This window comes from Vitis vinifera, chromosome 17 (assembly GCF_030704535.1).
Source record: "Vitis vinifera cultivar Pinot Noir 40024 chromosome 17, ASM3070453v1".
Lineage (NCBI taxonomy): Eukaryota > Viridiplantae > Streptophyta > Magnoliopsida > Vitales > Vitaceae > Vitis > Vitis vinifera.
This window is the reverse complement of record NC_081821.1, coordinates 15,001-39,632: the sequence shown is the minus strand read 5'-3', so window position 1 is coordinate 39,632 and position 24,632 is coordinate 15,001. Positions and strand designations below refer to the sequence as shown.

Sequence of the window (24,632 nt, the reverse complement as noted above, 5' to 3'; positions counted from 1 at the left end):
TTGGGAAAAGTCTCATCGACCATACTTATGTCAGGAGAGAATGATTACATGTAGTAAGGGAGAATCGAAAGCTATCCGAAAAACGTTGCTAGCTTGGGGAGTTTAGTGCTACTGGTTGCAAACCCAAATGGCCCGGATGGGAAGCTTCAGATACTATGGTGACCATCCGGACAATACTGAGAAGAGCACCACGTGGACCAACATGTGGATTGACACGTAGGGGAAGGTCCCCACACATTTATCTTTTCTTTGTTAGTTACCTTGTTGAAAGGAATCCAACATAAAACTTTTTATGGATTTTAATGATTTAACTTAGTTACAACTAAATCGACTAAAAAATTCAATAAATAAAAAAAATTAAATAAATAAATAAAGCAAAGTTACAAATTGGTAGACAAAAGTTGAAATTCAATTCAAAAGATAAGGGAAAACCTTGGAGATTTGAAGGTTTACACACAATACAAAGTTTCAATGAATAGTGTAAAGATAGATTGCCTTGAACTTATATCCATGTTTATTCCATCTCCTGTTACAAACTCAAATAAATTTGAGTTTGTAATATGGGAGTATTTAATAAAACTTAATATTTATTATTTAATAACTTAAGTTAACTTTAATTTATTAACTTAAAACCTATTATTTAATTCTTTCTTTAAGTATTAAGGTTATTTAATAAAATTAACTTAAAATATATGTTAAATCACAAATTTACATATTTATCCTCATAAATCATAATAAGGCAAAGGAAATTGAGTAACAATGGAAGTGGTGAAATAGTAAAAAAGATCATAGAAGTAATTATGACAAATAAGGGTAAAAAGATAAATTAAAGACATAAATTTGAGAATAAGTTAATTGGTTTTACTTATTACTTAAAGTTGTTTTTAAACTTTAAGTCATACCATTAAGTTATTTTATCAAATATACTTAATTTATTTAATGAGTTAAATTAAGTTATAAGTTACTTGAAATCATTAAGTTAGTTTACCAAACACCCACTAAGAGTGCGTTTGATGGTAATTTTAGGAAGTGTTTCTAATATTTTTAACACTTGAAAAATAAAACTTTTCAAGTATTAGAAATTATATAAACACTTCCTAGAATCACCATCAAATGCACTCTAAATAAAAAACTTATTATGAATTTACTTTTCAAGTATTAGAAATAATATAAACACTTCCTAGAATCACTATCAAATGCACTCTAAATGAAAGACTTATTATTATGATAAAAAAATGAGGAAGAATGTTGTGAACCAAAAATGTTTTCCTATGTAAGAAAACTATTATTATTTTGCATGCATTGTTACATTGATTTGGTTTAAATAGAGAGATATTGTGCATTCATTGTTTACCAACTAAAGAACCTTCATTAAGGGATTTTGAGTGCATTGACTCTATCATTTAGTCTATACCTTGTTTCAATCCTAGTTTTGATTATGATTCGTAAGCAAAACTTATTTACTAGAATTTTTGTGATTCATTTGTTCATTTGTTAACCTGAAAAAAGAATTATTCAAGTGTGTGAAATCACTTGAGGAAGCATTGAAAGGATCCATTGAAACCATGATTCAATTATATTAAGTTAAAGACTTGGATTGAAGCCTCCAAATGGGGGTATCATCATGAACTCATATTTGTATCTCTTTCATTCTCTCTATTTTTATTATTTCCAATTTGATTGCTTATTATTATTTGTTAGTCATTTTCCATTATTAAACTTAAATTTTATAAAAATTGATCATCCCCCAATCCTTTTTGCCTTTTTAGGCAATTTAACTTAAGTTGGATTAGTTATACTTCATATAAATTGCAAGGACCTTCTCCCACATGTACCTCCACACGTTTGTCCACGTGACAGTACCATTGCTGGACCACGTTTCGCTCCTTCTATTACTGCCCGGATAACCTTTGAGGCACCAGGAGCATTATATCGGGACCATTTGGGGCCACTGAGCAGACCATCTCCTCCTGACAGCCCCAAATCCTCCCTAATATGTGAAGCGACAACCTATTGACACTGGAGTGACTGATGGGACTTTCCCATTCCTTATGTCTACATCAATGGGCCTTCCCGTTCATCACCCATACCTTCAATAGGCTAAAATGACGGCAAACTACATCATGACACGTTGTCTGACACAGCCACCAGTCACTTTGCAATTGCAATAATTGCCCTGTCACTTACTACACAAGCATTATTGCAGCGTTAGGTCAAAATGCTAGCTCAACACTACTGTGCTTTCCCCCTTTTAGCATTATAAAAACCCCATTGAAATAGAACTCAGGTACGTAATACCAAGAACTCTCTCATCTACTCTCTCTCAAAGGGTTCCTACCCATTTCAGAGTCTGACTTAGGCTTCGGAGAGTGTTTGGACAACCCGTCCGAGCATCATTTGTGCAGGGAAGAAGAAAGCCTAGTCTCCAACAGTTGGCCAGAAGCATTTGCTACCACAACCAAGGGAGGAATCCATTCTCAGTTGACCTGGTATCAACATAAATGATACATAAACGAATCTTGATAAAGATGAAGAAGCTCAGTAGCAAAAACCAAAGAAACTGAGAAAGAAACAAATTTGATCTATTAATGCTAATTTTCATTACCATGAATGACATGATGCAAGTGTCTTAAATACAATGTTTAGGTCATAATAAATTATATCAAGCTTCTAACAATGCCACTATGGCATATTCATAACCACATGAAATTTGAGGATATGATGACACTAATCTAACGATTGAGTAGTTGGTCCTGTTGCTAGGTAGTAAAGACAGTATTAATGATGGATATTGGGTCCCCTGCTTAATGAAAAGAAATGTGTGAAGCTTGGGATTTCAGTCATCGATGTAACCCATTAGGCCATGACTTCTCAGAGTTATCATAAATTGAACAAACCAAATGACATAACTAGTGCAATTAAATACAATTAAAACGAGTTGGGCGATATTAGGATGAATGGTAAAAGCAACAACCAAGAGATGACAATGAAAGAAAAAAGTTGGAAGGGAAATGAAGTAACACATTTTTTAAAACAAAATCAATCAATAAGCTGTTGAGCACAACCTCAAATTTATTGAATTTGATACAGATCACCAACTCTGGGACTTTTTCTTCTTAATTGTCTCCTTCATTCAGAAACAGGCTACTATAAATTAAAATTGATAAAAATGATAAATCAAATCTTCCTTGTAACACCTCTTTACGTTTTTGACACCCCTTTATAAGAGAATCCTAATTATAGCTGCTTTCTTTACCTGCCTTGTAGTGCATGATAATGTTGGGATAATCTTTGCACTAGCATTTATGCACATTAATCTAAAAAGTTACCTTATTATGATTTATTGATTTGGATCAATAGTTTAAAAATATATCTAATTAAATAATAACTTTCAAATGTTTCATTTTAATCTTAACATCAACAAACAAATAAATAATATAACAATATAAATGTTTCATTTTAGTGTGTATATATATATATACACATACTAAAATTAATATTTCTAAAAAAACCAACATATTTTGTAATATGAATTATTGTATTATCAAAGAAACAGCTCAGCCGAGACTCAGATGGTTTAACGCTAGTCCAACTACTAAAACAATTCAAAAACATTGGCCAATACTTTAATATAATGATAACAATATAATATAAATATACACATACTAAAATTAATATTTCTAAAAAAACCAACATATTTTGTAATATGAATTATTGTATTATCAAAGAAACAGCTCAGCCGAGACTCAGATGGTTTAACACTAGTCCAACTACTAAAACAATTCAAAAACATTGGCCAATACTTTAATATAATGATAACAATATAATATAAATACTTTCTTAGGTTAAAATAAAAAATAAAAAAATAAAAAATAAAAAATAAATTGAGGAAAAAAGAACCTACTACATAGAGGAAAAGGGAATCAGAAAAAAACAAGAAAAAAAAATCGGCGAAATTGGGACTTACATATTCATATATTTCTGGTTCGCCTGAACAGAGTGGAGAATACCAGTTTTTATCTTATGCTATTTAAAACTCCAAGAACTTCTACAATATATGATTTTTAAGTGTTAAAAGTTTTGTGTAACAACGTCCGAAGTTGAGTTTATTGGAGCATTTGGCAGGAAAGAAAGGGCGAGTAGTCTCCCTTTGTCATAACTCAAGTACAATTCATAATTTGGAAGGCTAGAAAATAACTGAAGAGCTATTCACCATACATGAATGAAACTAAAGCTGATTAACAGATACCAAAGAAAAATCCGACACAAAATCTTTAAATTTTTGCTGAACTGCGAAAAATTGTTTCCGATTGTCTCCTCAAAGAGACTGGTCAGGATGAAACTTCACCTTATTAAAAGGTTATAATTTTTTTTTAAAAAAAAAAAATGAAAAAACATTGTTCCCTCACCTATCAGTAAAATTTTAAAATACAAAAACAATATGAAAAGCTAATTTTAATAAAGTTTAAGCTACTGCAACATTTCTTTGTCTTGTATCTCTAGAAGCAAATCATTGTCCCTATCACTTGTCTTAGGCCGCTGGAGTCTTTTTTACCTCAGGATGTTGAAGCTTTTATTAATCGCCGACCACCAGCCTTTCTAACAGGTGGAGCTGTGTCCTCATCATCTGACTGAATATCCCCATACTGCCACATCCTTAGCCTGTTAAGTCGTGCTTCTGCCTGGAATTTTTCCAAATTATCAAATGCTATCTGTTTTTCCTTGGGGTCCCATCTCTTTCTTTTCTCTACAGTAGCAAGCCCTTCCTGAAAAATTTTCACCTTTCAGTCAGGAAATTCAAACCCAAAATAATATACCAAATAGTCAATAGTCAATAAACCAAATAATATATACACATGGCCGCCATAAAACATCACAAGCTGGCTTTTACAAGTGCCTGAAATCAAAGAACCAGAAACAAAAACTTCACGTTCTGACGATAGTGAAACAGAATCTTCATAGCTAAAGGGTTATTCAAGTTGTTTAATTCAGGACTTTGCTGAGCCTGTGAGACGTTATTTCTACTTTTTCATGCTAATAATACCAAAACCTAACTTTCTTCACTATAATGTAGGTTGCCCGGAATAAAAAATAATATCCACTTATCGGGCAGAAGGAAAAAACTTTGGAAGGTACGGGTGCAGATTGATCCTACAATAACTTGATCAAAGAATCAATCTGGGTCTGGTTTCTCAAAAATTCTGGCAGGAGGCATGCATGATCATGGACTGGACAAAAAAGGCTGAGCTTGATTAGAAGGCTGCTGGTTTAAGTCTTAGAGCCCTCAAATCAGAGCCTTTTGAACTTTTTGAAAGAGCTGAAAAGGTGGAATAAGGAAGATGAGAGTGAATAGAAGATAGAAAAGGGGAGGGTTTTAAGATTTGTCTAAACTGCATGAGAAGGAAGGGAAGATCAAGCTTTCAGATGAGCAGACAGCAGAAATGTGATGCAAAGAGGACCTTAGGGATGAAAAAAGAGATGGAGATTGAGATCTTGGATGCTTGCTCAGGAAGAGAGATAACCAACACTAGGTGGACAATGGTGATGGCACAAAAGGAAGTGTGATTCTAGCTTAACAAAAAAATAGAGTTAAAAGAGGGTTTCAAACCTTCAACATTGCAGCATTTATACTGGATTCAGCTTCCACATCAATCAAAGTTACAATAAGGACTATCCCAGTTCCTTGTCCTTTCACTTTTCCTCCTGAAGTATCCTTATCCTCAATCACAGCCCTGAGCTCTTTTGAACTATTTAATGTCATATCACTAAAATGCTCAGCTGCTTCTTGACCAAAATCCTCATCCAAGCTCGGAACCTTTATGTATGCAAGGCTGCATAGCTGAGCAAGGCCAGGAGCAGAGGACACTGAAGGATCAAGTGGCCTCAACTGACTGTAAGGAATAATTTCTTGATTTCCATAGTCAATGTAGAACACTTCAAATTTGTCTTTTGGGGATTCAACAGCCCCCCGAGGTGCATTAACAATCTGTACATGTCAAATGAGAAAGATTCAAACTAAGAAACAGGAACACAATATAACTGAAATAGACTTCTTGTAATTATTAGAGAAATAAGTTATTGCTTCTGCAAATAATGTCACACATGATACAACAATATTACATGTGAAATTTACCCAGGTGACAATATTTGGCATTTCCAACACCAAAGGCAGCTAGACAACTATTGGAAACTAGTTGAAGATTTAGAGATAATAAAATAGAGAGAGAAACAGAGAGAGAACTAATTCCTATGGTGTTTTTTATGTAAACAAAAAATGAGGTCAAATCCTGAAGTATCATGCTTTAAGATTATCATTAGCATCTGCATTGAGATGAAAATAAACAAGACCAGGCTCAATTTTAATTGTCCCTTCCAACGCAAAGAAGAAGAAAGCATCCATTGGCCATCATGCACTCTTGGGTCAAAAGCCACATATCCTTCCTATTTTATCTACCTCTCTCCTTTTTCCTTTTTGTTTTCAAATTTAAAATGTCTCATTCATGATTTGGTAGAAGCTCATTGACCGCATTATTTTCTCTTTTTTCTTTTCAATTCATTCTCATCCTATTTTTTCATTACCATTCTCTATATTGGTTCAACTATTAATTTTCTCTTTTTACTAATTCATTCATGGAATTTTTTAGCAACTACATCACTTACTCAAACTCCCGGTTGTAGTCCAATGATACTCGTTTTTAATCACTAATCAGAGCAGTATTGTAAGCTTCACTCATTATTCATTCTGACAATTTCCTAATTTCATATGTTAGATAGCTATCTGCCTATACATTGCCCCATATAAAAATTTTGTAAGAAAATCTGAACAAGTTAAATTCCGGACTATGAAAGAATAACATTCGGTTTGATATATTTCATATACTTTAATCACTAACCCAAGCATTACATCACACTAGTCAAATTTGTTTTGGTTATCTTCAACTGATTTGCCACATATCATCATGTACAATAATTTATATTCTACTTTTAAATATCCTAGTTCTCATTGCTAACTAGAAACCAGGATCTTTACGTGCTAAAAATTGATTATTCTGGCCACTCAGTATATGTATCTTTCTTTTCCTAATACACTTTCAAAGCACATATCTCGCTCTTCCTTACCCACTTGCTGAGAAAATACAGTATTTACAATTGGAACTTGAAAGTAAACTATCCAGATTTAAATCTCACCATTGCTCGGTTCCACGAATTATCTGCACTAAATTGCGCAAGGACAATGTCACCCTTCTTAGGATTAAAAGCACCAATGACAGGAGCTTCTTGAAGATTCAGAGAAGCAAGCTGCTGCTGAATAGAGGCTACTCTCTGATCTCCGATTGTCTGGACATAAAATCTACCACCACCTAAAATTTCAGTAACCACTACCTGAAAAAAAAAACATCAGCAGGACAAGTCATTATCTTTCCTTTAACCCATCAAGAAGGGTATCAAATGATGCAGTTAAATCCCATGCACCTTAAGCACTTCTTTCTGTTTGCTTTCAGTAGCTGACCCATTAGAAACTTCTTCTCCTTCTACATAGTTTTCCCATATCTGCAGCAACATGTCAATTAGCAAAATTAACAGAGGAAGATGGCTCTAATACGATATATTTTCTGCTTCTTACTTTTAGTTTTTGCTTTTTCGCAGACTGCTCAGCCTGAGCAAGAAGGTGAGCATCGGGGATCCTGTCACTGCCAAAGGAAGTTTGAAGCTTTGCTAGTCCAGCCTCAAGAAGTGTCACTGCCATGTTGGTTTTTGCCTCCCATAGAGATCCCAAGAAAGTTCCAGTTCTATCAACAGTTTCCACTTCAATCTGCATAAGAAAGAATAGATTTAGCAACAAAGGGAAAGAAACCAGCCAGCAGGTTACCAGTTTAAAAGAGGAACAGTACTTCGACATCTCTTTGCATTATCTTTCGTCTCATTAGTGCAATTGCTTCGTCTGAAAAAGGCTCATCACGACCAGGACATCGAACACCAGAGAACGAGAAAGCAATGCTACATGTTTCCTTAGGAATCAACAGTTTAAAGCGGTGACCACTGAGGACATATTCCACAATGGCAGGCATCCTCCTAACCCTTTGCAGAAATGGCAAGAAATCTTTTGCTTTCTTTGCTGATGCCTGAAATAGACATTTTCATAAAAGAGACAGTGAATTTATAGTTGGCAATTATATCAAGAAAAGAATCCAGCATAAGAGTTATATTTCAGAATTCTAACCATAAGCAAGTCTGTTATATGCATCACTGGAGGATCCTTTGCAGAATGGATTCCTTTTCTCCCAGAAATAGCACGCGATTCAGCAGCAAGGAGAGCATCATAATAGTTTGATCTTTCCTCAAAATCTCGATGCCTGATGACAGTGCCAAAGCCACGGGCAACAACTAGCTCAGCAACATTTACCCCAGCATGCTGACTTCCAGCAGTAGATATAGCAGGTGTGGATGCACCATCAGCCTCAACCTTAGTAGGAGAGACCAGGAAGACTGATCCAAAATCCATTACCCTAGAATCTGCAGAAGCAGTTGTGGGTCCATCTGCCAAGCCTACCTTCCTAGAATATTCCATTGAAACATTCACCTGAAAAATATAGGATCGATTAAAATAGATCTCATGTTCATAAAAAAGGCATAGTCAAAAAGAAGGAAAAAAAAAAGCATCCATACTTGTTGGCCAATAAGCCGTGTCCGTAGAAACTCCCTTGCTTCACGGGCGTAGGGAGCAGGTCTTTCATCTCTACGAGGATTGCCCATTTTTGGACACCTGATACTGGAGAGGTTAACTCGTCGTTCTGCTAATGGGCTGCCGAATGGGAGAGAATCATCAGCTACAATGATGCAATCCCCACTTACAACCTCAACCACCTAAAAAGGCCAAATGAGATGGACATAAAATTAGGGTAAAATTCCATTTATAAAAGATAGGATTTACGTAAGCATTATGTTGACCAACTACCCACTTTTCCAGTAAAATTCTGGTCGTGAATTGCCTTCGAATTTGTGGGTGGGGGAACATAGTTTGTCCAGAATCTCAATCGATTCTTCTTCGCTTGAAGTTCTGCAGACTTCAGCCGCCGTTTGGCATCTTCTTCCATCATACTAGCACTCCATTCTAGATATTTAGCTAAACCCTGCATGAAGAGGGAGAGAGTTTATCTCCACAAATTTCAGTGAGGATACTTAGTACATTAATCAAAGATACCAGAGATTTTCAGTAACAATAGAGCAGACAGTGCATTAATCAAAGATACAAAGACTTTAGGTAGCAACAGAGAAATGTTTGAATTCTTAGGTAACCACTGAATAATAACCTATTGGATGAATTGTGAATGTATGTCCTCCAAGCTGAAACAGTGGCAGATGAGAAGATTAGACACAAGTAACAGCAATCATGAGCTAAATGAATATTTTAAAACTATCTCGCTTTTTAAAGGAAAACAAAAAGGAAGTAATTACAGGAGAAATAGAGTGTCAAAATTAAACAAATAAAAAGAAAATAGGATAAACACTTTGCATTTCAAAATTAATATTTCCTTATCCATATCATTTCAAGAAGGGTCTAATCTAAGGAATAACAACATATGCAGAACAGAAGAATTCTCAGTTGGAATCTTCTTTGGAAGAGAGGTAGCACACCAGGCAAAGGAAAGGGGCTTTTATGCTTAAAAGAAACTGGCTGGTTAAGAATGTTGGAAAAGTGATATCCATGGCTTATCAGGAAAGCAAAACACAAAAAAAAAGGTTTCTTAGCCAAGACTATTTGAGGTACCATATTAAATTTCTTGAATTTTGTGGAGAAGGACAAGACAGAAGATATCTGACAACAAGTTAAATATATCCCAAATCTGGTTGAAGAATATTAAGATTGAGAAAACAGCAAAGAGTTTAGCTACAACAAAGAACATGATAGATGTCCTATTGAAAAGACTTTCTTCAATTCAAGCACATCCTTTATATCAATATGCCTTATCCCCAAAGGATTCAGAATCTGTAAGTCGTCATAAATTCATATAACTTTGAAATGCAGACTTAAAGCAGAACCAGGAGAAACACCAAAAAAATAAAGCTTCAAAATAAATACCAACACCACTCCAAGATTTAGGCACATACACTTTCTACAAGCTCCAGTGCTAGGTCCTTTGCTGATTCACCATCGGGATAATATACTGAACCGATCAAATTGCCAAATTTGTCAACACCTTCTAATACGATACGGACCTGTAAATTCCACCATTAATTGAAACCATCTAAAGACAATCAAATGCAAAAATGACAAGTCATTTGATAAGATAAATTTACTCACCTCCCTATGCAAAACACGAATCTCAGTGAAGTGTTTAGCTTCCTTCCCAAATGGTTCAGGGGCAACTTCATTAGAGGATGCTGTTGATGCTGCCAACCTCTGTGCTGATGTTAAAGCAGGCCGAGTTTCAGCAGATCCTTCTCCATTTGGCTCATCAGATGCCAGTTCTGTCTCAACAATGGCTTCTGCTGCAGCTCTTCTTCCCATTGATGGAGCCTAATTCCAATATAAAACAGCAATCAAAACCCAGGAAACAAGTTGAAAGTAGGAAATAAAATTATAGTTAAAAACCTAAAATACATAATATGATATAATGATATAACAATACAATATGTTTTTTTTTATGGAAATCAATATATATAGAAATCTATATCTTATCTTGGATGTATCTTACGACACATATACGATATACAATAGAATACACAATACATATATCTTGGACTATTTTTCATAACTTCTAAGAAAAATCAAATTCAATTTTTTTAATAAAATAATTATTATATTATTTGTTTAAAATGTATGGTAAGGTTAAAAATTGATCACAAAAGGGAGAGAGGTAAAATAATCCAACATGAAACTACATTATATTGTCAAAAGTCGTGTTGGAAGTCAGATATTATATGATATAGTTCAAAACCTTTAATATTCAATATTTTCATATGATATGATATAGTTTAATCTCTCTAAATCTCACTATTTTTTATGAAATGGTTATATATTACTCTATACTTCATACTGCTAATATATATGTACATGTATAAATACTTTTTTGTGTTTATTTTTCACTCTATAAAAAAACTTATAATACAAGATACGATACGAGTTTCCTGAGTCAACAACTATGAATAAAACTGATATATCACCATTATACCTATCAAAATCACCACTAACTAGTACAGTGCTGATGAAAAGCGGATCAATACCTGGATTCCTGCAACAAACACTTGAACAAACTGGAATTCAGGAAGCAAATAGACCCGGATGGTACTGCCATCTCGAACCTGCTCAACAATACCTTGCATGGCCCTACCCTTGTTTGCATTGAGTAGGCCCATGGCATCCAAGTTACTAGGATCACCAATGGCTGAGGGAGGTAAGTTCCTGATGGATAGCTCAGAAGCACCAGGTGTCTGCAACCAGGAGTGAAAGACAATATTAGCATGTCATTATAACACACGTTTGCATTACTTTCTTCTCAACAATATAAATCCTGCACTAAAAAAGAAGCCTAGTACTCTTCAGGTTGATTTTTAAGGAAACAAAAACCATACACATGAGCAATTCTTATTTATAGGGTCCTCAAAGCTTCACCAAAGAACTGGCTAGACCACCAGTGTGCTGAGCAGGAGTTACAGCCAGAATTAAAACCTATATTGTCAGGATGCAACAAAAAATCACCCGGACAGAAGGTCATCTTTGCTGGGATAAATGTCTGGTTATTTTTTCAATTGAAATCTCCAATAAGAATGATAAATGGGATACTGAGTTTCATGTCAATTATGAAATACTTCGTTTGTTCCAACTCTTACTAAAAAAATGCTTTTATTGGACTAAGAACAGCCTTAATTTTATTTTTTTTGGTAAAGGCCTAACACTATTCCTGCCCTTCAGTCAGGAATAGCGACCTTGGAGAAGGGTAAGAATAATCGGTAAAGCCCTTACTTTATTCCTAGCAGAATAGTGGAACTTTGGTTATTAGGTAAAGGCCTTACTCTATTCCCTTCAGGAATAGTGGCCTTCGAGGAAGAGAAGTTGTAGGAAGAAACTCAAGGTCCTAAATAACCTTTAGGCTCTTGAGCTCTAAATTATGCAAAAAAGCTTTTTTTTTCAAGGCTACAGGCTTTACCCTATTCCCAATTTGGAGTCAAGAATAGCAGCCTTCTACAACTTACCTTTTATCATTTGCACCCCTTATCCGCAAGGGACACTCACTCGCTAGCTTAGTAGTTCTTAGTGGTTCTTCTCTTCCCAACGGAGGGACCCCTGAACCCCCTAAACTATGAGACTAAAAAAGGGGTTTAACTCTAAGTATGCTTTGTACAAGGCCAAAAGGCTCAATATAGAGAGTTTTAAGCGGTAACCCCCCTAACAACCCGTGGGTAGGGAATTATACCAGTGACCTAACTAATTTATTGTCGAAATTTTTGGGATCAATGATTGGACCATGCAGACTAGAAATAACTTTTCTTGGATAAAGGAATAGATTACTCGATCCATTTCCGTTTTTACCTTGTTATTTATCTCCTAAAAAATTCTAACATCAATAAATGGCAATATAGCAAAGTGAAGGTCATAAAGTGGACCAAAAACAATAGATGAATTATTCCTTTTGCATTAGGGAGAAAAGGTGATAATGGCATAGAGCTCCTACAAGAAAAAGAAAAGAGAGCAATTCCATTTAGGGGAAAAATGTTACCCATCAAAGAGCAAAAACAAAATAAAAAGTTCAATACTCAAGTACACCATAAAAAATAAAAAATAAAAAAAATAGATGATTAAATTACCACTAAATTGATCATCTCAATTCTGACTTCTTCGTTCAATAAATCTGGTTTTGATAAGTGTTAAGTCATACACATTGTACACGTGACATGATATTCAAGGGGTGACATGTGACAAAATTTGGATAACTACAAAATCAAGTCTTGAAAAAAATCAAATTAATTAAAGTTAAAAGGGAATTAAAAAGAAATACTCTCTTATTGAAAAATTTTCTAAATACAGGAGACAAATTGTTCAAATCAAGGAACCAAAGTCCTTGAATTGAGCAATCAAATTTTGGGATTTCAAATTCAATTCCTTAACTCTACCTATAACTAAAAGTGACCTCCTTCAATGTTGGAGGATCCGAAAGGCTTCACAAAAATGCCCTTGCAAGTCTAAAAAACACATGAAGTACTACACACTTGCTCTTCATCAATCTCAAAGGTCAATAAGTCACTTAGGAACAAGTCATGCTAGGTCCTCAATTGAACTTTAACCATAAGGAAATACTCACATTGTCATCCCTTCTATTGTTATCAAAGAGATCAAATCAAAATTGTAATCAAAGTGATCGAATCAAAGAAAAATATTCTTTTATATAGAATATTATTCCAAAGGATTGTATCCAATATTATTTTAACACAAATAAGTTTGTTCGCATATTTTCTTATTTTTTTGTGTATTTTTTTTCAAGACTTTCAAAATTTGTGTGTTCATCCCTCTTACTCTCATGGAGGTTATATTTTCTAATTCTAATAGTTAGTTGTAAAATTTAATTCTAATCAGTCTCTTTGTCAGTGTGCATGTGTGTAATATACTTTTATTGATAGGCAAAAGAGCAAAAGATATATTAAAGAGCCAAAAATAAAGGCTAGACCAAGTACATAGGAAGTATACATGAGCACACCAAAGAAAACATAATATACATTTTGTTGAACTACCAATTTTCCTAAAAACTTGAGCTTGTAGGATTTGGGTTCACAATTCATGCTCTAACACTCTCCCTCATGTGCGGCCCCATACCCGCACATGGAGAGATACATAGGCCTGAAGGCAAAAAATGCAAATAGTCCTTTTGAACTTACAAATATGCAAATGGGGAAACAAATATACAAATTGTAGAAAGGTGGCTCAAACACGAGACCTCCCATTAAACCAAGCTTCAATACCATATTGAACTATCAATTTTCAAGCTTATAGGATTTGGGTTCACAATTCATGCTCTAACACAATTCTTAGTTCTTTTGTTAAATAAGGAAATTGGAGAAGTAATGCATGCACTGTGAAGTAGCGTATGATAAGAAAAAGAAATATTTTGATAGAAACCAACACTATGAAAACTTACGCCATGATGGAAACCACTTATCAGGCTTTTCATCAGTAAGGACCACTTATATTGTTGCACAATATGCAACACGATCCCTTTCTGGGTGGCCTCTTACAATTTTTTCTGCAATTGAGAAAGTTGGTAAAGTAATTTTGGAGACTCTACATTGAGAGGGAAAGAAGGAAAGAGAAAGAGGAGGGTGGGGGAGTGGGGGGAAGGAATTGGGAAATAAACTAATTTTAATAGAACAGTCTGTGATAGCTCTCAGTGCCAACTAATTTTCATAGAACAACAGTCTGTGACAGCTCTCAGCGCCAACCATTAAGTGAGAGCACAAAGATATCTTTATGAACATTTGCTAGTGCACAAAAGAGTTTTTTAAGCTTGCTCGCTCAGTGATCATCCTCAGCACAGTACTTGGATTAACAGGGAATCCTTTCTGAACGCAAATCCCATGTTTAAAAGTATTTATTCATCTTATATAAATAATTAAAAAAAAACTCTGATGTATAATTTGAATTCAGGTATAAATAATTTCACATTCAATTAGACCTCATGAGTTCGTTGTCATGGAAATGTGGATTCATGATAAGAAAGATTTTAAATATCGTTTCCTCCTGAATTTCAATACACTTTGTGATTAATAGAGTTCTTAACAATTTCCTCTTTCTAATATAGCTGTCTCTAAGTTAGAAAGGCCCAAATCATCTAAATATTTCCTAAATGCCACCACTTCCTATTTACCAGTCATAAAGAAAGCTGGCAATCTCCAACACAACATTATTCGTCATTTATTAGAGAAGAGAATGGCAATACAAAATGGGAAGACTAGGGAGTCTGCCAACGACACCCACTTATTTTGAAGCAGGCTGTACGTCAAGAGGGGTTTGATGGACTTAAAAAGAATTTAAGTAAGAAGCAGAGTGGATGGATTTTGGGGTGGGGTTGGGTACCAACCTTGCTCCAACGACCTAGACATTGTTGCTTAGCTTGCTCTTCAAGGCGAAGCAATTCTGCAAGGACAGGACTTACTTCTCCTTTCTGTTGACCTGTCTCCCTTACCTGCACAAAACCAGATTTATCTTAACCTCAAGGAAAGATAATGAAAATTCATAAGCTAGTAAATATATGTGGGGAACAAAATCGAGTATGACCCTTGCCCAGCCTTCAGAAACAACCAGCACCGAAACATTTTTGTCGCCAAGGAAAACGGAGCCAAATTCTCTTCCAATGGATGGTACAGTATAATCAACTCTGAAAGTGACTTCCTATTTAAAGAATTATATTGAGTAAGATGCAACATCTGTCTTAAAAGAGAATGTTATATAGCCAAAAAAAACCGAAACATGTTAACTATGGGCACCTTTCCAATGCAGAGCTTCCTTAAATACTCTCTGCTGTCCCATGCAAACGGCTCATCAACTCCACCCCTACGGGCCTAGGAATGAGAGAGGAGAAAAAGAGACTCCCAGTCATAAGTCTAATCAATACCATTTATTATCACAGCTGAACAAAACAAAATGTTCTTAACAAAATCCTCATGAACTTTAAACAATAATTTTTAAATGTGGATCATGCTAACACTGTTTACAGCTGGTTATCCACAAAAGCTAAGTGTGATGAAAAAAATACTGTAGAAGTTAGAAGGAAGCTCGCTCAGTTGGAGACCATGGCTACAATGACCAAACAATTAAATATAGAACTTCAAGCCAGCATAAATAGTAAATATGAACCAAGATGAACAAAAGCCTCGTACAACTAAACTGGCAATCCAGACACCACTCAGGTATTGACAACCCTTGGAGACCAAACTATTCGAATGATTCACCTAGTCAGGGTGTTCATCCAAATTTTCCAAAGGTTTTAACTTCAAAACGAAACTAAACTAATAAACCATTTTGGCTCTGGTTGGATCTCTAAAAAATTCCCTTCCCCTTGCCACCTTTTCTAGATCCGTATACAGAGCCTTTATGTAAAGATGCATGAGGAACACAAAAAAAGCTTGCTATAAACATGAAAGTAAATATACCAATCTGGGAGCAATCAGAGATGATAAAGTTATTGTCCTCTCTGGCGGAGGGCTATCGCCCTTGGAGTTTCCCATTATCACTAAGCAGTCTCCCGAAGGAACAGCTTTCACCTTTCCTCTCAACCATCCTGTGGCGCCAGCTACAGTCGACGATGATGAAGACGCCATTTAAACAACCAAGATCTGCAAAAATCCGTCACAAACCACTGCTTACTGCAATATATATTGTGTTTTGATGCACAGAATGAACTTTGAACACATTTTGTTGCTGATCCAATAGCATAGTATAAGAAGATCCATTAAAATTTGGAAAAATAAAATTCAAACAATCCGGCACCAGAACAGAACAGGAAAAATGAAAAAAAAAAAAAAAAAAAAATTCAAATCTTGAGGAGTTTCGATAACAAAGTTAATGATCAGATCCCTAACATCAGAATTAACGAGACAACAGCAACGACCGTCAAATCCAGCAAAGCCATCACATGCATCAATAGATCATTTAACACTTATTATAACCAACCTTCGATCTGTATGATCAATTCAATTGCCGGCTAAAACAACAACAGAAACATTTTCTAAAAAAACAAAAGAGGAAGATGGAAACATAAGAGTTTCATACAAGAATGAGGATCGGGGAGAATTGATTGGTAAAGTCGACGATATAAGATCGAGTAAAAGTCGTAACAATGCCAGAGATCACATGATACCTGGATCGATGTTCCCAAGGACTCCTGCTTTCAAATCGGCGCTCCTTTCCTTCCTTAAATTATAAAGAGGAGTGGCGTCGGACGGCGGATCAGCGAGAGTCAGAGAAAGAGAGGTCCCTTTGAATACGATAAATCTAGTGTTGTTGTTATAGGCACACTGATAACGTAACAGGAAAAAATTGCAGGCGAACGTACCCTCCCTTTCTGCTTAAATTACTTGATCTACCACCCATCTTAACGTTTGTTTGTCCAAATCCATCCCAGCCCTGTGCTCGAACTCTTCTTTTTTTTTTTTCCTTTTCTTTTCTTTTCCCGGATAAAGACAAGTAACCGGCATATTTATGATGACGTTTTTCTTTTCATTTCTAAATTTCAAAATCGTCTCTATATTACATTCTGATTATTACTAACTCTGTATTACCTGGTGATTATTATTAACCCTAGCACATTTCAAATGGAAGGAAATCTTTGTAATATTACCGATCCTGCCGATGAAAATGCCATTTTTGAAAAGATTACATGCAGAATGTGATATCCTGGTTGATATTAAGGCACCACTAGATTATCAACTTGGCATCAACCAAAAACCGCCACTTAAGCAATTCAAATATCTTTACGCTGCACCTGAATTATATTATTCTATATATATATATCTTAATTATATTTACTTGTATTTACATCTCATTTTTTTATATTCTAATGGGTCAAGGCGTAACGCCCTAATGGTAGTGGGCTTCACAGTATAGCCTTTTGACCATGCTTGTTTGATTTAGTCATTGCTCCCGCTATCACCAAAGAAATCTTTTCCAGGCTTCCATCTCCACCATCTCTTTCCATCTCCACCATAACTGCCTGAAAAAAAATTAATTTCTCAAGTAACATGTAAATGCCTCAAATACCATAAATGCATGAAACAGAATTCAGAAGGCCCCTCTGAATCTGACGGTAAAATAATGGAACTCCGTAAGCTTGTGAGCTGGGACCCATTTTCCTCCTTTTGGGAACAAACAGCACCTGTACGTCAAACCATTTTCCATATAACCACACAGAGGACCTTAAATCGAATGTTTGTTTGGACGAAACCACTCTACAAAGCTATTACCAGCAGGTTTAGGATAATAGCTAAGCAAAACAGATTCATGCAACCAGAATGTTCCAAGTTTATCATGGTTTACGAATAAATAAAGACATGTTGATTTTGACAAAGGTAAGAACTGATGGACGACAATTTTCAGAGCTGGTCCAAAAGGAATGACGTGAGTAATTATGAGGAACTAGATCTTTTCTATTCTTGACCTCAATGAATCATTGACAGAGGCATGGAAGAGGAACTTCACTCCTATTAGCAGATTTATAGTGGCAGAGTGGAAGAGATATTTTTGGACATGGTGCTAGTAGTGCTGCAATTCAGGTGGAAACTGAAGCCTGGCTTCAAGCTATGGGGTCCGACTGTTTCAAAGCTATGAATTGGTTAAACCTTCCGCAATATATTGCACGCAAGCAAAGACCAAATAAAGGAACTTTAGTAGTCATAGCAGATTCACAACTTCGCAAGCAGATTTTTCTTCTGTAAATTTTGTAAAGCCAGATAAGCTATAGCTGTACATCGTTTGATTCTAAAACTAGGGATATAATCTGCAACCGATGTATAATCATTTCCAAGAATTTCATTAACAATGCAACAAGTTTTATTTTTAGATGCTCAGCTAAAAGCCAATAGATCATCAGCAAAACATACCATGCAAAGTATTTTGGAATAAATGGACACAAGATTTAAATCTCTATTTCTAAGAATTTCCTCAATGATGAAATAAGCTTTATCACGAAATGCCTCAGCAAAAACCACCTATAACCTCAGGAGGATCATACTGCTGAAGATCCAAAAAAACCTTCAGAAGTAACACATCTCATAATCCAGCCCTACAAGCAGTTTTCTGAGTGGGCGCTTAAACCAAAAAACAAAACAAAACCATGAACTTCATTAAGTTCTTGACCTGGCTAAGGTCTGAGTGGTGTAATGATAATTTGAGCTAAAAAATTTGAGTTTAGCAAGTATATTGTAATTTTAATACATAGACCCACTCTTACCTCCATCTCAGCATCATGCAGATACCCAACAGTAAGATTTGTGATGTCCAATGTGAATGGGTCATCAAGGGAAATGTCCCCCTATGAGGGATCATCTGGATCCTTTCCTAGAATGGCATCCAGAATAATTGTGCAATCTGCAGCACTTCAACAGAAAGGTCCAAGCTTATCCTGAACATTTAGATTTAGATTCCACAACAAAATAAGGAAAACAAATGTGCCACATAAAGTGAAGATGATTATGGTAATACCAAGCTTTCCGAAATGCTCATTACACCAGTTCAACCAACAGCACCGAAAGTTGGGTGTAATGCTGTCACACCACAACGAGCAGCGGATAGGTTATGGAGCCAGCTGTTTCTGAGCCAATTGCAAAAGGAACCATGCCTGTGATGGAAAATAAATTCTTAGTTGAAGCAATGCATGTTCCATATAGCTTTTGTCAAGTGAGTTCATGATCACATATTCATGCTATAATAATTGGAAAGGGATTTTGATTTACAAGTGCTATTCCTTCAACATCAAGTGCATAAACATTAGACCCTTGTTAAGGTGAAAAGCACTATGAGAAGTAGTTAAGGAGGTGAAGACTCAAACATAAAAAGCAACCAATAAATCATGCCAGAAAATCAAATGGAAGAAATTAACATTGAGAACAAACAGCTCAAGCACTAAAGGATACCTGCTGAGGTGCAAGCAGCAGGTCCAGCAGATCAACCAGTAGAATATTCCTCAATATTCCATGGATTCCTTGTCCTACCTCCAAACCAGATGTCATCATATGCCAGTGATCCAGAAACAAGCTTTGCAACAAGAACAGCCCCAGAAGACTTCAACCTGTACCAATCAGAGTAACAGATTAAGTGGTCAGAACATGACCAAAGATTTATCAGGTTTCTCAAGATACATATCTTTCTGCATGCGCCCTATCCTTTTATTAAGGATTCTTATTTTTTTCAGAAAAAAGGAAAGAAAGAAAGAAAGAAAGATTAAGTGGTCAGAACATGACCAAAGATTTTTCAGGTTTCTGAAGATACATATCTTTCTGCATGCTCCCTATCCTTTTATTAAGGATTCTTATTTTTATTCAGAAAAAAAGGAAAGAAAGAAAGAAAGAAAGAAAGAAAGAAGGAAAGAAAGAAGAAAGAGAGTTATTGAAGATACCTCTTGTAAACCCAAGCTTCAATGTTAAGAACTTGATCTTTGAAAGTTTTTGAACCCCAAGTAGTCTTGTACTGGGGTACTGAAATTATATCCTTCAATCCATATGGAATCCCATGAAGGGGACCTGTAACACAACTGACTATTAAATTCTGGAATCAAGGTATTTATTTAACACCATCCATTTGAAAAGTGAGCTCCCCATGTGGACAAATTTTTTAGGAGCATCCTACTGCACCAGTGCCCTAATAACATAATTGAACCCCTTCATGATGAAAGTTGCACAGGCTCATCCATCCAAAAACTTACCAACTCAACCTCATAAGGTGCCAGTTTCAAGATGATAACATTGACACCACTTGAAATAAAAACACCCTACACCATAGTACTTGTCCTTGTAACAGAATTTTGCTTCTTCTAGTTAATGCACTCACCAAAATTATGACCATATATTAATTTCATATCTTCAAATCTTTTGAAATTATGACAAGAAATAGATCAAGGAGATACCCAAATATATTCCTTGGGCAAGCATTTCATTGGCCTCTTTTGCCTGCTTGTATGCTAATTCTTCAGTATAAGTGACCACAGCTTCAAGAACATGATTATACCTAGTGGATCCCCAATGGATATAAGAAAGATGACTAGTGCAGACAAATAGGAAACTTTCTTTTTTATGCTTTATTACCTCTTTAATCTATGAAGAAAATTTTGAGTGAGCTCCTCGGAGGTAATTTGTTTGGTCTTAATGAGTTCCCCCAATTCAATAATCTGATGAACATCCACAATTTTATATACAAAACACTAAAAAAAAAAAAAAAAATTTGATTAATAGAAAGTCAAAAAACAATTAGGTGGTAGGAAAGACTTACAGTCATGAAAGATTGCCCGGGATGTTAAAAAAACAAATGAAAGTAATTATTTTCTTAAATAAACAAATAACTTAAAATCGGAATGGAAAAATAATTTAAATGTAATAATTAATTAAAAAAAATGCTATGCAAATAAAATGGCTGTGTTCATAAATTTTATATTTTTTGTTAAGCGGAAAAATAGTTTTAAGTGTGAAATAAATAAATGAGGTTGGTGGTATTATATGTTAAATATGACTTTAAATTTTTTAATACCGTGGGTGGTCCGGGTTAAAAAAGTGTGATGATGCATTGATTGAAAAAGGTGTACTCATTAAGGTTGAACATGGACGGTTGAGATTAAAAGGTGGTGGCTTGAAAATCTTAAACAAGTTTCCCATTAGAATGTTCTGCACTCTTTGGAAATCCTAGCTAGATAAGTATCGTATCATCCATTCACCCATTAGAATAATCAGAAGCGTCAGGAATTTCTTAACCAGTTATCTGTACTGCTGCCTCAGAGTCATATGTTTGCACATCACTCCCCATATTCTCATACCACTCATTGCCACCATCAATGATGCAGTGTCCTGGACTGGTTTTTTTTTTTTTTTTTGTTATCATCTAATCAACTGGAGCTTAGCCTTAAATTATGGCAATATGTATGACTGCACGCACCAGCCCTGGAATCCAAAAGGCTGAAACTGCTCAAGATGCACTTTATGAACTCCTTTGAGACTAAACCTCCGTATTCACAGCTTTATTTCTCTAAGCTTGTACTCCCAGATGGAGATACAGAAATAGATACCAGAAGCAGAGAAGTATATGAAAAAAAAAGACAGATGAGGGATAAAATATTGGAAAAATCACTATCAGTGGGGTTGCAAACCAGGTGAGATAGATCATGGGTTTAAGACAAAATAAAAGATGGTGATCTTCAAATCCCATGTAGCAGAGCTGAACCAGATTCAAGCTATTTGTGAGAGAAAATAGAAAATAAAATAAAAGGTAGACAAACAAAGTAACAACCAGCTTATCAACAGTTTAGAAGCTAGCAAGCAAGCAATATGTGGCCATGATGGTCCACACCCAAAGAAGTCAATGATGCCCAAAAGTCATCAAGAAGGAAAGAAGAATGGTGATATGGAAGAGAACCAGAAATCCAAAGGAAACTTACCTGAGAAGTCCTCCAGTCCTCCTGCAACAGAAAGATGGTTTGGCTTCTCCATGCTCTTCCTCTTATCGAAAGAACATGAAGGCACCTCCCTAAACAAAGTCCCTCTCCTTTGTGGTTTCTTTGTAATAGGAGATCATAATAGAAAATCAGTATGACAAACTCCTGGAAGCCTACTTCTGCTTTCTATTTAAACAAGTAATTTTTCACAATTTCACCAGTATGACATGTTCCCTCCCTCCAGTAGTCTTTTTAAAAGAAGGGTTGAAATTTTATTTTGTAACATCTTTTGAATTTTTGTATTTGATGGCAAAGAATGAAATAGTGTTCTTCGAAATAAATCACAAAACAGAGTCTGTGCAGGACTAAAAAAAAGAAAAAGTTAATCATGTAATTTTAGGGATGAAGAATAAAATTACAATTAGGGCTAATACCGATTCTTGACAAGAAGCAAAATAATAATAAATAAATAAAATTATATGCCTGAGAGAAACTGAAAAGAGAAGTGAAAGAGAGATCTGCAGCCATTCCGGCTATGAAAGATTAAACATTTTCCAAGGCAGTAACGTGTAAACCTAAATACAGTCCCACACATCATCTATAGATAACATAAAAATGCCTAACATTATTCAAAATTAAGGCTATGAATGAATACTATTCTTTTTTTTGGATATATTCATACAAAGGCATAGGCATGAAAAGGAAAAAAATAAACGAAAATAAATGGGGGGATTGTTCTCATTTTTCTATTTACTATGCTCTACCAGGAAGACTTTCTGAAAGTGCATACCCAGTAAAACGCCTAACCTGTTTCCAAAAAGCAAGCGCATGAAGCTTAATGATGAGGTCTGGTTCGTCTTCCCCAAAGCTAGCACGGTTAACATCAGGCTGTAGGTAGCTGAAACATCTCAGCCCGCAGCGAAGCAAGCCTGGATTCCCAAACATACATATAATGAAGTAGGTCAAAAAGCACTGCCATACCACATGGATTCTGACACAGAGAAAGAGAAAGACGAAATCATAACATACCTCCAGCAAGCTTCACCATGCTGCATTTGGAATAATGAATGAGGTTCTGGCCTTCTTGCTTGGAGGAAGCCCCCTTCTTAGAATGGTCTTATTGCCTTTGAAACGGTGGGGCGGTCGTCGATAGCGGGAAGATTGCCCGGGATGTTAAAAAACAAATGAAAGTAATTATTTTCTTAAATAAACAAATAACTTAAAAATAATTTAAATGTAATAATTAATTAAAAATAAAAATGCAATGCAAATAAAATTAATAATTTTTTTTTAAAGTGGAAAAAAAGTTTCAAGTGTGTAATAAATAAACGAGGTTGGTGGGTTAGTACGACGGATTAAAAAGGTGTGATGACCCATTGATTGAAAATCTTAAGGTTGAAGATGAACGGTTGAGATTAAAAGGTGGTGGCTTGAAAATGTTAAAAAAGTGGGCCATTGGCAGGGCGTCACATGATGAGGAGGATGGGGCATAACGAAGGTGCAACACATGGAGTGTTGGATGGAAGAAGACGGAGGAAAAATGGTGGTTTTGATAGATGTATTATACTCTAGGTATTTGGGAATGGTCGTTGAGATCAGAGGGTATACCCCCACTAAAATTGAAACGTTCTTTTGATCCGTACGGTTGGATTAGCTTTTTAACGAATAGTTTTGGTTTTGATCGCGACATTATAGGACAAGAAAGGAAAATGTCAAAATGGGGGTTTATCGAGGCTTTTCAGGGACTCCGGATGGAGTTTTTGGACAATTTTTTTTATAAAAAAAATCGTGAGGATCGCAACGGTGTACTCGAATGAGCTTTTCAATGGACGGATGGGGCGATATGGGAGGATAGGCGTTTTGGGCCATAACTCGGGCCTTGGGGATTAAAAATGATTAATGTCTGCCCAATCATCTTAAAACGGGAGGATCTTTCACGTGGGAGAAAATGGGGAAGATCGATGATGGTCGATTTCGACGACCGATATCGGACGATCGGGGGATGGGATAGACGATCAGGCGGTGCAGATGAAAATGGGAGGGGCGGAACCTAGGGGAAAATCAAGCGTCAAGCCGCTTGGAGGAGTTTTACATCAATCGGACAATGGGGTCCCTGAGAACCTTGGGGGCTTAAGTCAAATTTCATTGGTTTTTAGGGGATAACTTTTTAATGGCTAGGAATTGTGTGTCACGCCAAATTGTGGGAGAATCGTGGTGTCAAGACGAATCTATCAAGGTATGGCTCGCCTCATTCTGAGGTTGGGAAGCTGAAAAGACATTTCAGATAGAGGACTTGTGGGGCCCGACATGGAAAGAGGAGGGCACTGCTAGGTGAGTCTCAGAGAGATATGTGGTTTAAAAAAAATGGTCCAAATCTAAGTCTCAAATGTGGAGATCCAATCACACTGATTTGTTCAGATTAAAGGTTAGTTAGTTTGCTTTTATAAAAGAGTAGTAAGTTCTTATATTATTACTCATGCTGTTTTCTTCAAAGAATAGTGTGCTTAC

At 35.6% G+C, this 24,632-nt stretch overlaps 1 protein-coding gene across 2 annotated transcripts; it reads right to left on the bottom strand.

Annotated features, from left to right (window-relative positions):
* Positions 1-4,246: 4,246 nt before the first annotated feature.
* LOC100244222 (ribonuclease TUDOR 1) lies at positions 4,247-23,270 on the bottom strand. 2 transcript variants are annotated; one of them, XM_059734217.1, is made up of 24 exons: positions 23,154-23,270; positions 20,788-23,053; positions 20,610-20,710; positions 20,103-20,226; positions 19,621-19,775; positions 19,190-19,325; positions 18,939-19,109; positions 16,851-17,702; positions 16,144-16,326; positions 15,478-15,552; positions 15,269-15,382; positions 15,072-15,176; positions 11,227-11,433; positions 10,304-10,519; positions 10,111-10,218; positions 8,961-9,131; positions 8,668-8,865; positions 8,222-8,581; positions 7,893-8,123; positions 7,625-7,813; positions 7,474-7,551; positions 7,189-7,383; positions 5,609-5,986; positions 4,247-4,766 (listed from the first exon to the last, which is right to left on the bottom strand). In XM_059734217.1, the coding sequence occupies exons 9-24, from the start codon at positions 16,309-16,311 to the stop codon at positions 4,557-4,559; spliced, it is 3,003 nt and encodes a 1,000-aa protein (XP_059590200.1). In that variant the 5' UTR covers positions 16,312-16,326; positions 16,851-17,702; positions 18,939-19,109; positions 19,190-19,325; positions 19,621-19,775; positions 20,103-20,226; positions 20,610-20,710; positions 20,788-23,053; positions 23,154-23,270; the 3' UTR covers positions 4,247-4,556. The 2 variants fall into 2 exon arrangements, with proteins under 2 accessions (XP_059590200.1, XP_059590199.1); XM_059734216.1 differs by lacking the exon at positions 23,154-23,270 and having other exon boundaries at positions 20,103-20,917.
* Positions 23,271-24,632: the final 1,362 nt, after the last annotated feature.

What these genes read in the sequence shown, in the direction of transcription:
- LOC100244222 (XM_059734217.1), bottom strand. Translation starts at nt 16,311, where the DNA reads ATGGCGTCTTCATCATCGTCGACTGTAGCTGGCGCCACAGGATGGTTG. An exon ending in ATATAACAGACTTGCTTATG is followed by an intron (nt 8,124 to 8,221) that starts GTTAGAATTCTG and finishes TGTCTATTTCAG; the next exon opens with GCATCAGCAAAGAAAGCAAA. An exon ending in TAAATGCTGCAATGTTGAAG is followed by an intron (nt 4,767 to 5,608) that starts GTTTGAAACCCT and finishes AAAATTTTTCAG; the next exon opens with GAAGGGCTTGCTACTGTAGA.